General features: G+C 43.6%; 1 protein-coding gene across 8 annotated transcripts in view; it reads left to right on the top strand.

The window, feature by feature from the left end:
* Tcf20 (transcription factor 20) overlaps positions 1–15,325 on the top strand; it is a 178,330-nt gene that overhangs the window by 124,368 nt on the left and 38,637 nt on the right. For all 8 annotated transcript variants that reach the window (XR_003835008.1, XM_029470172.1, XM_029470173.1 and 5 more), the window contains exon 2: positions 4,887–10,652. Coding sequence is in view for 7 of the 8 variants with exons in the window: in XM_029470172.1 (XP_029326032.1) it covers positions 4,923–10,652 (5,730 nt within the window). In the remaining variant the exon portion in view is untranslated. The remainder of the gene's footprint in view (positions 1–4,886; positions 10,653–15,325) is intronic.

The following is a 15,325-nucleotide window of genomic DNA, read 5'->3' as shown; positions in this document are numbered from 1 at the left end:
ACACACACACACATACACACACACACACACATACACACACACACATACACACACACACATACACACACATATATATATATGAATTGTAATTTACTCTATAAAGTAGTAGTCAGGGTAAGACACTGAGGTAGTCAGGAAAAGAACAGCATTCATTATTTTTGCTGTTGAAAATAAATTGAGGGCTGGAGAGATGGCTCAGTGGTTAAGAGCGATGACTGTTCTTCCAGAGGTCCTGAGTTCAGTTCCCAGCACCCACATGGTGGCTCACAACCATCTGTAATGGGATCTGATGCCCTCTTCTGAAGATGGCTACAGTGTACTCATATAAATAAAATAAATGAATATTAAAAAAAATTGAGTCAGATGTGGTGGCTTACTTATCTCAGTACTCAAAATGCTGAGGCAGGAGGATTGCTGTGAGTTTCAGGCCAGCCTGGGCAATACAATAGAGACCTTGTTTCTAGAAGTAAAAATAAATTGATTTTGTTAGCATAAATACATGTCGTCTTTGTAGAAACCAGTTCTTCTACAAATGGCACCACCTAGTATTATTACATGGGAACCTTGGCTGTAATGGTTAATGAGTTCTGCTGACTGTACCACATTCTGGTTCATTGCTTATCTCCTGATTGCTACTCTTGAACTTAGTGTATTTTTTGCAGTGTTGCTATGTACTTTGACATCTCGTGTCTCTTTTTTAGTCCACGTTGTATACCATTTTGTATGAAATAAGAGTTTCTCACTCCTCAACTCATAATAGGGTACTCTGAAATTCTGAGAATGAGAGTACTTTATCAATCAGTGTCCCAGTAGAAAACAAATAGCACATTAAAATTGGTAACTTGAGGTGCATTTAATTGTACCGTTTATAGTTTGTTCAGGAGAAGAGAAGCTTTGTATTCTATAAATAATATGTATAAGGAATTTATTAAAACTTATTTGTAATACCAATAAGAATAAGGATTGGTTCAATATGGGAAGAACTGGGATTGGGAAAGCCTGTCAGGCTGTTGATGATGACCAGAAACTGGAACATCATAGTACATATTCTTGGGAGTTTGTGGGGGAGCTGTTGGGAGTCTGTGTCAGCTGCAATTGCCTCCAGGGAATATCAGCCTCTCCTTTTCTTCTTTCTAGTCTCTCTTTGTACACTTTAACCCTCTGTAGTACCACTCCCAGCCCCAGCTCCAGCTCCTGATCTGCTGAGCATGTAGAAAGGGATGTGGATAGCCATGTAGAAGGATAACCAAACTTGGGAGATTAGCATCTTCTGGCCTGGTATTCATGGGGAGTTGTTAATACCTCCTGAGCTTAAGGGCAAGAAGTAATTTCTGAGCTCAGAGAAAATGGCTAAATGTTTAAATTGCCAGACATCTGACAGAGCTTGTTAGCAGAGTCTTTACCAGCCTCAAAAATTGCCTAGTTAGGGCCAGGAGAGTAAATTTCGTTCACTACTTCCAAACTGGTCCAGAAGCCAGAGGATGTTAGAGCCTGTCTGTTTTCTCTGTGGAGCGAAGTCTAGAGGTCAGTTAGTATATCCTCACAGGGAGTCTAAATAGAATTATTAACTTGAGGACTGAATTTTTTTTGCTGTTGTTTAAACAGGAATGTATTCTGTCATTCTGGCAATAGATCAATAGCAATAGCTAAATCTACTTGGAAAGGTAGAAACTTTCTTGAAGATTCTTGAGGGGCCTTTGGGGGAGAAAAGAATGGGTTGGAGAGGGCTGGTGAGATAGTTCAGCGGGTAATTTCCAGCTGGGTTTCTCTTCTAGGCAAGAATTATTAATGAGCAACACAGCCTTATTCTTTGTCTTAATTGTTGTGGGTTTTGTATTAATGCATTAAACATTTTCACAGAATCAAAACTCATGTCCTTTACTGTATCCTCTACCTGGAGTCAAACTCTCCTGTAGAGTAACAAAACAACACAAATAACCTAATGACAATGCCAGAAAGTTGGGACTACATCAGGTGGGGAATGGCAGGAGTCACAGAACCTCCAGAAACAGATTCTACTTCCATGGAGACATCCCAGCAGAAAGTTTTTTTTTTTTTTTTCCTGAGGCATCGAGGGTTCTTTAAAGACCTGGGTGCTGGGCTGGAGAGATGGCTCAGTGGTTAAGAGCACTGACTGCTCTCCCAGAGGTCCTGAGTTCAATTCCCAGCAACAACATGGTGACTCACAACCATCTGTAATGGGATCTGACGCCCTCTTCTGGAGTGTCTGAAGACAGTGACAATGTACTTATATTAAATAAATAAATAAATCTTAAAAACAAAAAACAAAGAAACCAAAAAAAGAATGGATTGGAGAGAATAATGCTCTTAGACGATGACAGAAAGACAACAAAAGTTAATACTAGTTTTCAATAAAAGTGAGGTCACCAGCTTTCCAAATCAGGCTGGAGAGAACAGTCCACACCTGGGACTGGATTGTGTAGACTCAAAGTCCTGGACCTTATAACTGCTCTTTTGTGGTCTCTTGCTCTTGGTGGCTCTGAGTTAGGAAAAATAAGGAGGTGGCACAACTATTTATACATTCAAACCCTCAGAAGGTAGTTTTATTATGGAAGAATAAACTAAAAAACATGGAAAGTATTTGTAGGGAGATTATCTCTGGAGGCAGCTTTTCATACCTTCAACTAACTGCTAACTTTGCTTTGTTCAATTTATCCCCCATCAATCACTAAGAACTAGAAGTAAGATACAACCAACAAGGGAAGTTTAGATGATGTAATTGTTCTTGACAGTCCTAAAGACGATGGAGGAGGTAGAGCACCAGCTGGAACAGCATTGGGGGCAGCTCTCAGGGCGCACATATTTATTTATTTATTTATTTTATTTAATTTAAAATCCTATATAATCTTAGTGTGAAATATATGCCCTATGGGGCTGCCACTTTGGGCTCCCAAGAACTTGATGAATCCTGTGCCTCGGTTTCTTCATCTGTAAAATGAGGGTTCTGGTCTTGTGAGGATTAAATTAGTACATGTAATTGCTGGAACAGGGTTAAGCATTATATTGAACCTAAGTAGATGTTCATAGTTGCAGCAGACTCATGGGGACATTGGTGACTGTTGCAGAGGCATTTGAAAGTGATAAGTGTTTTCAGGCACTGACATTTTTAGTATATGAACATTTAAAGAATAGCTTTGAGTCATGTGACTATATATAATGAGACTTAGTCCCATATGTAGATATTTTAGGTATAGGGTATTTTATAAATGTGTCAGGAACCAGGCATAGTAGTAAGTTCTTTAGTTTTCACACCCAGGAGGCAGAGGCAGAAGGATCTCTGGGCTCTGAGTTTGAGGCTAGTCTTGTCTACATAGTGAGTTTCAGGACAGCCAGGGGTACATAGACCCTATGTCAAAAAACCAAACAAACCAAAAAACATCTACATTTTAAGGGTAGAGAGGTGGCTCTGCCGTTAAGAATGCTTTGTTGCTCTTCCAAAGAACCTGAGTTTGGTTCTTAGCACCCATCTTTGGCAGCTCACAACAGCCTGTTACTCTAATTGTCCTCCAGGGGCATCCTCACACATATAACAGATACTTTCACAGACATACACACACAAAATACATCTTTTAAAAACATGGTTGAAGCTTTCAGAGTTTAGAGTTGATATACATCTGCTGTGATTTTTCTGAAGTCCCCATATTAAGTTGGCTTTTATCTTAGAACTGGACCCAAAGTATTTTACAGGCATCTTGTCTTCCAGCTCTGCTTTTAAGATTGATGATACTCTGTTTCCCTCACCTACTTAGCACCATCTCTGAATGGTGCTAGTTCTGTAAGGCCTAGTTCTTAAACCATTTCATCACAGTGCAGCTTCTGCTCCTTCCTTACTGGTTGAGTGGCATATGAAGACTGTAGTAGGGAACAGCAGTCTCTGCCCTTTAGGAGCTTTCATTTTAGAGTTAAAGGAGAGAGAAGACAGTAAACATTCTTTTGCTTTAATTTATTAGACTGTGCTGCAGCTGTATTGGAACTGAGGGAACAAAGTAGAGGAGGAAAGAAGAGCAGAGGTTAAGTTTCATAGTAGCTGTTCTAAACAGGATGTCCAGGAGGAGGCCTTGCTGACTGCTAATGCTTGTTCTCTACCATAGGGATGTTAGTAATAACTAAATGCTAGATTGGCAAATGGAAGCCACACAGAAATTAGAGGTACTTCTCGTAAATAGCAAAAAAAAAAAAAAGGTTGCATAGACTAGTAACTGCTATTCCCTGGCCTAAATCAGAATAGCTCCAATACCTGGAAACTGAGGGTAGGTGGTCAAGAGAGGTACTTTGAAAACAATTTTATGTCAAGAAGCAGTCAGATCTGACTTATAGGTGACTACAGTATAAGGAACCCATAGTAATACCAAGTTGAGTGTCCCAGAGTCACTAGTCACCATAAGCAGGCGATTTTGAGGAACTAGCTTTGGTTCTCAGGATGGGTCTTTGTCTTAGACAGTGATTGGAGTAGGCTTGGACAGCTCCTGAAACAACTGCTCCATCATTATCTGAGGCTCCTCAGCTAAAATTAAAGGAGCTTTTGTCGCCCCCCAGTAACTAAAGATTTATTAAAAAATGTCTTTGTTTGTAATAACATTCCAATATTTACTCCAGTTGAATTTGTAAGACTCATTTATCTAATGAATTTTTTAAAGACTATATTGAATGTGTTTGTATATTCCTAGTATTTTCTTTGTTGTATTACAGATTCCTTCATTCTTTAGACCATTTATCTGCTTACTTGCATTATTAGAAATTGATAGAAAAAGGAGATGAAATTTAAGCAACCAGCTTTATCTGGTCACTGAGTTATTTATTTAGGCTTGATCTTTGTGTCAAGCAGATGCATGTCTCATGCTTTTTCTTTTTTTTCCCCTTTCTAGGAGGGCTGCTGGCCTGCTGCTGTGCTGCTGAACAGTATGCAGTCGTTTCGGGAGCAAAGCAGTTACCACGGAAACCAGCAGAGCTACCCACAGGAGGTGCACAGCTCATCCCGTATAGAAGAGTTCAGCCCTCGCCAGGCCCAGATGTTCCAGAATTTTGGGGGAGCAGGTGGTGGTAGTAGTGGCACTGGCAACAGCAGTAGCGGACGACGAGGAACAGCTGCTGCAGCAGCAGCAATGGCTAGTGAGACCTCTGGCCATCAAGGCTATCAGGGGTTCAGGAAAGAAGCTGGAGATTTTTACTACATGGCAGGCAACAAAGACACAGTGGCAGCAGGAACCCCACAGCCTCCTCAGCGAAGGCCTTCTGGGCCTGTACAGAGCTATGGACCTCCCCAGGGGAGCAGCTTTGGCAATCAGTATGCGAGTGAGGGTCACGTGAGCCAATTTCAAGCACAGCACTCTGCCCTTGGTGGTGTGTCTCATTATCAGCAGGATTACACAGGGCCTTTCTCTCCTGGGAGTGCTCAGTATCAACAGCAGGCCTCTAGCCAACAACAACAGCAGCAGCAGCAACAGCAGCAGCAGCAGCAGCAACAGCAGCAGCAAGTACAGCAGTTGAGACAACAGCTTTACCAATCCCATCAGCCTCTGCCACAAGCCACTGGACAGCCAGCCTCTGGCTCATCGCATCTACAACCAATGCAGCGGCCCTCAACTCTGCCATCTTCTGCTGGTTATCAGTTAAGAGTAGGTCAGTTTGGACAGCACTACCAGTCTTCTGCTTCCTCCTCTTCCTCCTCCTCCTTTCCTTCTCCACAGCGTTTCAGTCAGTCTGGACAAAGCTATGATGGCAGTTACAGTGTGAATGCTGGATCTCAGTATGAAGGGCATAATGTGGGTTCTAATGCACAGGCTTATGGAACACAATCAAATTATAGCTATCAACCTCAGTCTATGAAAAATTTTGAACAGGCAAAGATTCCACCAGGAAACCAGCAGGGGCAGCAGCAGCAACAGCAGCAACCACAACCTCAGCAACAGCAGCAGCAGCAACAGCAGCAACAGCAGCAGCAGCAACATCCTCCCCAGCATGTGATGCAGTACACAAATGCTGCCACCAAGATGCCTCTGCAAAGCCAGGTGGGGCAGTACAACCAGCCTGAGGTTCCTGTAAGGTCTCCCATGCAGTTCCACCAGAATTTCAGCCCTATTTCTAACCCTTCTCCAGCTGCTTCTGTGGTTCAGTCTCCAAGCTGTAGCTCTACACCTTCTCCTCTCATGCAGAGTGGTGAGAATCTCCAGTGTGGGCAAGGCAATGTGCCCATGAGTTCCAGAAACCGAATTTTACAGCTAATGCCCCAGCTCAGTCCAACTCCATCAATGATGCCCAGTCCTAACTCTCATGCTGCAGGATTCAAAGGATTTGGATTAGAAGGGGTGCCGGAAAAGCGGCTCACTGATCCTGGGTTGAGTAGTTTGAGTGCTTTGAGTACTCAAGTGGCCAATCTTCCTAATACTGTCCAGCACATGTTACTTTCTGATGCTTTGACACCTCAGAAGAAGACGTCTAAGAGGCCCTCATCATCATCTAAGAAAGCAGATAGCTGTACAAACTCAGAAGGCTCCTCACAGCCTGAAGAACAACTAAAGTCCCCTATGGCTGAGTCATTGGATGGAGGTTGCTCTAGTAGTTCAGAAGATCAAGGTGAGAGGGTGAGGCAACTGAGTGGCCAGAGCACTAGCTCTGACACCACCTATAAGTGTGGTGCTTCAGAGAAAGCTGGCTCCTCACCAACACAAGGTGCTCAGAATGAGGCCCCTAGGCTCAGTACCAGTCCTGCAACTAGGGACGAAGCTGCCTCTCCAGGTGCTAAGGACACATCACTGTCATCTGAGGGGAACACAAAAGTCAATGAGAAGACAGTTGGGGTGATTGTCTCCCGAGAAGCCATGACAGGTCGGGTAGAAAAATCTGGTGGACAAGACAAAGGCTCCCAGGAGGATGATCCTGCTGCCAGTCAGAGACCACCTAGCAATAGTGGCATAAAGGAAATCAGCCACACATCACTTCCACAGCCAGATCCTCCAGGAGGAGGGAGCAAAGGAAACAAGAATGGTGATAATAATAGCTCTAACCACAATGGAGAGGGGAATGGCCCGAGTAGCCACTCTGTAGTAGGCCCAAGTTTCACAGGCAGGACTGAGCCTAGCAAGTCTCCTGGAAGTTTGCGCTATAGTTACAAAGAGAGTTTTGGGTCAGCTGTACCACGAAATGTCAGTGGTTTTCCTCAGTATCCTTCAGGACAAGAAAAGGGGGATTTTGGCAGCCATGGAGAGCGAAAGGGTAGAAATGAGAAGTTCCCAAGTCTTCTACAGGAAGTGCTTCAGGGCTACCACCACCATCCTGACAGAAGGTATCCTAGAAGCGCACAGGAACATCAAGGGATGGCTAGTGGCCTTGAAGGAACTGCAAGGCCTAACATCTTAGTCAGTCAAACCAATGAATTAGCCAGCAGGGGCCTTCTGAACAAGAGTATTGGATCCCTGTTGGAAAATCCCCACTGGGGACCATGGGAAAGGAAGTCAAGCAGCACAGCTCCTGAAATGAAGCAGATCAATTTGTCTGACTATCCCATTCCCAGGAAGTTTGAGATAGAACCTCCATCATCAGCCCATGAGCCTGGAGGCTCCCTTTCTGAAAGGAGATCAGTAATCTGTGATATATCCCCACTAAGACAGATTGTCAGGGACCCAGGGGCTCACTCATTGGGACACATGGGTACCGATGCCAGAATTGGGAGGAATGAACGTCTCAACCCAAGTTTAAGTCAGTCAGTCATTCTTCCTGGTGGGTTGGTGTCCATGGAAACAAAATTGAAATCCCAGAGTGGACAGATAAAAGAGGAAGACTTTGAACAATCCAAATCTCAAGCTAGTTTCAACAAGAAATCTGGAGACCACTGCCATCCTACCAGCATCAAACATGAGACTTACCGTGGCAATGCAAGTCCTGGAGCAGCAGCCCATGATTCCATTTCAGACTATGGCCCACAAGATAGCAGGTCCACACCAATGCGGCGGGTCCCTGGTAGAGTTGGTAGCCGGGAGACTATGAGGGGTCGGTCCTCTTCTCAGTACCATGACTTTGCAGAAAAATTGAAGATGTCTCCAGGCAGGAGCAGAGGCCCAGGGGGAGACCCTCATCACATGAACCCACATATGACCTTTTCAGAGAGGGCCAATAGGAGTTCTTTACATGCTCCTTTTTCTCCCAACTCAGAAAGCCTGGCCTCTGCTTACCACACAAACACCAGGGCTCATGCTTATGGGGACCCTAATACTGGTTTGAATTCCCAGCTCCATTATAAGAGACAGATGTATCAACAGCAACAAGAGGAGTATAAAGATTGGGCCAGCAGTTCTGCTCAGGGAGTGATTGCTGCTGCACAACATAGGCAGGAAGGTCCACGGAAGAGCCCAAGGCAGCAGCAGTTTCTTGACAGAGTACGGAGCCCCCTGAAAAATGACAAAGATGGTATGATGTATGGCCCACCAGTAGGTACGTACCATGACCCAAGCACTCAGGAAGCTGGGCGCTGTCTCATGTCTAGTGATGGTCTGCCTGCCAAAAGCATGGAATTGAAGCACAGCTCTCAGAAGTTACAAGAGTCTTGTTGGGATCTTTCTCGGCAGACTTCTCCAGCCAAAAGCAGTGGTCCTCCAGGAATGTCTAATCAAAAACGGTATGGGCCACCCCATGAGCCAGATGGTCATGGACTAGCCGAGTCTGCACAGTCATCCAAACCTAGTAACGTAATGTTACGGCTTCCTGGTCAAGAGGATCATTCTTCTCAAAATCCTTTAATCATGCGGAGGCGGGTTCGTTCTTTTATCTCCCCTATTCCCAGTAAGAGACAGTCACAAGATGTAAAAAACAGTAACACTGATGATAAAGGACGCCTCCTCCACCCATCAAAAGAAGGTGCCGATAAAGCATACAATTCCTACAGCCATCTTTCTCACAGTCAGGATATCAAGTCTATTCCTAAGAGAGATTCCTCCAAGGACCTTCCAAACCCAGACAATAGAAACTGTCCTGCTGTTTCCCTGACAAGTCCTGCTAAGACCAAAATACTGCCCCCACGGAAGGGACGGGGATTAAAATTGGAAGCTATAGTTCAGAAGATCACATCTCCAAATATTAGGAGGAGTGCATCTGCAAACAGTGCTGAGGCTGGGGGAGACACAGTCACACTGGATGATATACTATCTCTAAAGAGTGGTCCTCCTGAAGGTGGGACTGTGGCTACTCAAGAGGCTGAGATGGAAAAGCGAAAGTGTGAGGTGGTATCTGACTTAGTCAGTGCAACTAACCAGGAATCGAACGTTGAGAAGCCTCTTCCAGGACCTTCTGAAGAGTGGCATGGCAGTGGGGATGACAAAGTCAAGACAGAGGCACATGTAGAAACAGCTTCTACTGGAAAGGAACCCTCTGGTACTATGACATCCACAGCTTCACAGAAGCCTGGTAGTAACCAAGGGAGACCAGATGGTTCCCTGGGTGGGGCAGCACCACTAATCTTTCCTGACTCAAAGAATGTAGCTCCAGTGGGCATATTGGCCCCAGAGGCAAACCCCAAGGCTGAAGAGAAAGAGAATGATACAGTCATGATTACACCCAAACAAGAAAGTTTCCCCCCAAAAGGGTATTTCCCATCAGGAAAGAAAAAGGGGAGGCCAATCGGTAGTGTGAATAAGCAAAAGAAACAGCAGCAGCAACCACCTCCACCTCCTCAGCCCCCTCAGATGCCAGAAGGTTCTGCAGATGGAGAGCCAAAGCCAAAAAAGCAGAGGCAAAGGAGGGAGAGAAGGAAGCCTGGGGCCCAGCCAAGGAAGCGGAAAACCAAACAAGCAGTTCCCATTGTAGAACCTCAAGAACCAGAGATCAAGCTAAAGTACGCTACCCAGCCACTAGATAAAACTGATGCCAAGAACAAGTCTTTTTTCCCTTACATCCATGTAGTAAATAAGTGTGAACTTGGAGCTGTTTGTACAATCATCAATGCTGAAGAAGAAGAACAGACCAAATTGGTGAGGAGCCGGAAGGGTCAGAGATCTCTGACCCCTCCCCCCAGCAGCACAGAAAGCAAGGTGCTCCCAGCTTCATCCTTTATGCTGCAGGGGCCTGTGGTAACAGAATCTTCTGTTATGGGGCACCTGGTTTGCTGTCTCTGTGGCAAGTGGGCCAGTTACCGTAACATGGGTGACCTCTTTGGACCCTTTTATCCCCAAGATTATGCAGCCACTCTTCCGAAGAATCCACCTCCTAAGAGGTCCTCAGAAATGCAGAGCAAAGTCAAGGTTCGGCACAAAAGCGCTTCTAATGGTTCTAAAACTGACACTGAGGAGGAGGAGGAGCAGCAGCAGCAGAAGGAGCAGAGGAGCCTGGCTGCTCATCCTAGGTTCAAGCGGCGCCACCGCTCAGAAGACTGTGGTGGAGGTCCTCGGTCCCTGTCCAGGGGGCTCCCTTGTAAAAAAGCAGCCGCGGAGGGCAGCAGTGAAAAGACTGTTTCAGACACAAAGCCCTCTGTACCTACCACTTCAGAAGGTGGGCCTGAGCTGGAGTTACAAATCCCTGAACTACCTCTTGACAGCAACGAATTTTGGGTCCATGAGGGTTGTATTCTCTGGGCCAATGGAATCTACCTGGTCTGTGGCAGGCTCTATGGCCTGCAGGAAGCGCTGGAAATCGCCAGAGAGATGGTGAGTAAAAGAAACCCCTTACCAGCTTGGGTTCTGGTCACTTTACTTTGGCCCTGTTTCTTGGTCTTTGTTTCTTACACATCACAAGTTCTTTCTTGACCCAAATGATAAACAGAAAAGGAAGTGATTTTAGAAGGTATAGCTTATATTTTCATCAGTAAAGTCATGTTTTTGTCTATGAAAATTTAGGAAACAAGGGTCCCTTTCTCAACCTTGATTCTTGCATGATAGGGGGCCGTTCACTTTCAGCAGTGCAGGTTTCATAAGTATGTCAGCTAGTTTTCTGAGTAATATTTACTGCCATTTAATTTAAGTTTTATAAATTATTTTCCAATGTGTGGAAGTTATACTGGTTACATTTCCTTTTTTTCTAAAACGTTTCATTGCTTTAGGTTTTGTTTAGTTTGATTTGGTGCAGGGTCTTACTCTGTGGACCAGGCTGACCTTAAACTCAATGCTCCTGTTTCCGCCTTTTACATTCTGGGATTTCAGACATGAGCCACCACACTTGGTGCTTGCTCTTTTTGAGACAGGGTTTTTCAGTGTAACCTTGGAACTACACTATAGACCTGCTGGCTTCAAATTCAGACATCTGCCTGCCTCTGCTGCCCAAGGGCCTGGGTTAAAGTCAAGCTCCAGCACTGCCTAGGACCTTTTATTTTCTTAAGCTATGTTCTTCTAGCCCTTACTTTGCAGTTGGAATATTCTCTAGATGTGCTCTTTAGTATTTATGCTAGGCTGGCTCAGCATTACCACTTTGCTGCTAAAACTCTGCTGTTCTCATCCTTTGCTTTTTCTTAAATTAGACTTTTATTTAGGGGAGCATCATCCATTAGTAGTTTATTTTTGAATCTTTAAGTTTTTTTGTCTTTTGTTTTTTTTAAAGTCAGAAGCCTTTGTTTCCTTCCTTTCTTGTTAGATTATTTCAAATGTCTGGTTATTCATGACTTTTCACTCAGGAGAAAAAGCTGCTAAAGAGTGATTATTTAGGAGTCTCTGCTACAGTATGGACAAAGCATTCACTGTGTAGACCTTGGTATCTTTCCACTTGTTATCATATACTCCATGTTCCTTTCAAGAGGACAGTTCTAATTAAGATGGGTTATACTTCCTCTCTCAGACTTTGATCTAGCACTCCCATTTTCCAGCCCCATCTCACACCATTTTCTAAGGACCTGGGCCTTTCTAAGGTCTGTGCCACAGGTTTGTTTGTCTTTTTAGTTGTTTCTCTATTACACTTTGTTCTCTGCTTCCTTTGAGCCTAGTGGATCATTTATGTCTTAATCTAGTCTTTAGCTTTCAGAATTTGTATGCTGTAACAAAATACCATGACCAAAAGCAGCATGGGAAGGAAAGGGTTTATTTGATCTTTCTGTTTTTAGTCCATCCTCTGGGGAAGTCAGTACAGGAACTGAAGGCAGGAACCTGGAGGTAGGGACTGATGTAGGAGCCTCAGAGGAACACTGCTTACTGGCTTGCTCAGTCTATTTGCTGATATAATTCAGAACCACAGGACCTATGGTGGGTCTGGTTCTCCCACAACAATAACTAGTTAAGAAAATATATCCAAGGCTTGCCTACAGGCCAATCTGGTGGGGATATTTTATTAATTAAGGTTCTGTCTTTCCAAATGATTTCAGTATCTGTCAGCTTGATACAAAAACTAGCAGTATACATGGTGAGTTTATCTACTTCCCTTTGTGGGAAGGGATCATTTGTGTAAATGTATTTCAGCCTACTATATCTAATCAGATTATTGGTCACCAGTAATCAGGCTAAATCCCTACCCTGTGTCTAAATCTGTAGTCAATGCTAGAGAAAGTAAAAGGCACTTTATAAATGATGCAGCTACTTTAAATCACAATTAACTCCTTCTTCTAAAGAGTGAATGGTGAACAGGATTTAAGTGAAAACACTAAAATTGTCACTTAGAGTGTTAGCCTACTACTTGACAGATTTGATCCTAATAAAATCTGGAATATTATAGTTGGAACAGATACACCAAATATGATAATGTCTTTCCTAGTCCTCCCTTTACAACTTTTTGTTGTTGTTGTTTGGTTTTTTGAGACAGGGTTTCTCTATGTAGTCCTGGCTATCCTGGAACTCACTCTGTAGACCAGGCTGGCCTCGAACTCAGAAATCCACCTGCCTCTGCCTCCCAAGTGCTTGGATTAAAGGCGTGCACCACCACTGCCCGGCCCTTTACAACTTTTATTGACTAACTTCATCAACAAAAAACTAGCATTTCAGGGCCCAGGCAGGCAATGGTGTTTGGTTCCAAAGCTGATAAGCTCCTGGGACCTACATGGTGGAAATACTGAAAGTACTTTTTGATGTTTAGAACTGGAGTTGTAATCACAACTGTTTCAGAAGTGCTTTAATTTTATTCTTTGAAGCATAGAAATGAGAAATGCTTATTTAAGAAGATTGATGTAAATAAAGTCATTTGACTTTGTGCTTCTTAGTGGTAGATTTGAGCCAGAGTTCTGTTTTTAGGTTTGATATAAACCACTGTTCCATCAGAGCTATACATCTCAATCTGTGGCAGTACCAGTCATTGACCTCTGTTAAGTCTCAAACTGTAGCTTTCAGCTTCTTTCCTATCTCGTCTACTGATGTTTAGTTTACATCTCTAAGTTTTCAATATACTTGAACATTTTTATTATTCTTGTCAGCTATCCAATAAAATGGAAAGGAAAAACTTGTCATTTTATTATACTTAAAAGTCAACTTAGTTGGCTTTCATGCTAACGCCTTTCTTTCCTGCTTTCCGCTTCCTCCTCTTCCTCCCTTCTTCCTTCTCTTTTTCTGGGAGTTGTGTGTGAGGGGGACAGGATCTGTGTAGCACAACTTGCCTTTGAATTCCTGATCCTTCTGCCTCAGCTTCCCAACTGCAAGGATTTTAAGCTTTCATTGGTTAAGACAATTGATTGTGTTTCTTTTTTTGGCAGAGGTAGTTAGAACCCTGTGAATTTGTGGCCAGCCTAGTCTGCATAGTGAGTTCCAGGTATGACAAGGCTACATAGTAAGATCTTGTCTCTTACAAAACAAACAAACAAAAACAAACAAACAAAAGTGCTTAAACAACTAGATTGGTGTGGGACTTCACTTTTCTCCCTCTCTCATTGTGGCTCCTCTGAGTCTATCTCATTTCTGTATTGTTCCCTTTACTTCAATTCAACTTTACAAACCTCATATGCATTGGTAAAAACATGATTCTGCAATGACTTGACATGAAAGTGTTGTAGGGATTTTTGCTTCTCAAGATGCATACATTGCAGTTGATTTATATATAGTGTGCTTGAGACGCTTAGGAATGTGAGGATTTGGAGTCAAGGTCGAAGATGAGGATCTGGTTGCATTTCCACTTTGCTCTGTACTGCTGCTCTATGCTCTGTGCCATTGCACCTTTCCTTTCCCAAGTGTACGTTTGCCATTCTCATTAAGAATATCTACCCCCAACTCACACACACACACACACACACACACCCCAGAGAGAGAGAGATAGAGAGAGATAGAGAATATATATGAGAGAGACAGACAGACAGGCAGACAGAGACAGAGAGAATGAGAGAATACATGTAAAGAACTGAGTTTTGGTTAGAGTTTGTTTTTTTTTTTTTTAACTTAGAGGCAGCTTTACCCAGAATGCTACTGCTACCAGACCTCCAACAACCTGAGTTGGAAGCCATGTGGTAGAAAAAGAGCAAACTCACGAGTTGTCTTATGACTACCACATGTGTGCTATGGCACACATGCACCCATGTACATACTGTCTTAGTTTTCAGTTACTGTGGAGAGGCACCATGACCAAGGCAACTTAGATAAGAAACCTATTGGTGCTTGCTTACGGTTGAATAGCATTAGTCCATGATCATCATGGCAGAGAGCATGGCAGCAGGCAGGCATGGCAGAGAGCATGGCAGCAGGCAGGCATGGCACTGGAGCAATAGTTGAGAGCTTACATGTTGAGGCAACAACCACAAGGCAAGGAGGTGAAGAGCTAACTTTCTCAAACCTCAAAGCCCACTCCCCCAGTGACACTCCTCCTCCAACAAGGCCACATCTACTCCTTCTCAAACAGTCCTACCAATTGTCTACCAAACATTCAAATATATGAGTTTGCAGGGGTGGGGCTTGGGGGGGGGGCATTCTCATTCAAACCGTCACATATACACAAATAAATAAGTAAATGTTTAAAGTTTTTCAGCAAGTATACTAAAGATTATATTGAAGAATCTTTGTTTATTTTGTTTTGTTTTTCAAGACAGGGTTTCTGTGTGTGGCCCTGGCTGTCCTAGAACTTGCTCCGTAGACCATGCTGGCCTCAAATTTATAAGATCCATCTGTCTCTGCCTCCTGAGTGCTGGGACTAAAGGCATGCATCCCTAATGCCTAGCTATATAATGAAGATTCTTTTTTTTTTTTTTTTTTCGAGACAGGGTTTCTCTGTATAGCCCTGGCTGTCCTGGTACTCACTTTGTAGACCAGGCTGGCCTCGAACTCAGAAATCCACCTGCCTCTGCCTCCCGAGTGCTGGGATTAAAGGTGTGTGCCACCACACCCGGCTCTATAATGAAGATTCTTAACACAGGTTCAAGTAATGGATAATTTAGCACATTCTGTCTAACCGATCAGAATTTTGTTTAATTTACTTTGAATCATTTTAG

The sequence above is a fragment of the Mus caroli genome, chromosome 15, assembly GCF_900094665.2.
Source record: "Mus caroli chromosome 15, CAROLI_EIJ_v1.1, whole genome shotgun sequence".
NCBI classification, from domain to species: domain Eukaryota; kingdom Metazoa; phylum Chordata; class Mammalia; order Rodentia; family Muridae; genus Mus; species Mus caroli.
The sequence above is the reverse complement of the archived record's forward strand: the minus strand, read 5'-3'. Positions and strand labels throughout refer to the sequence as shown.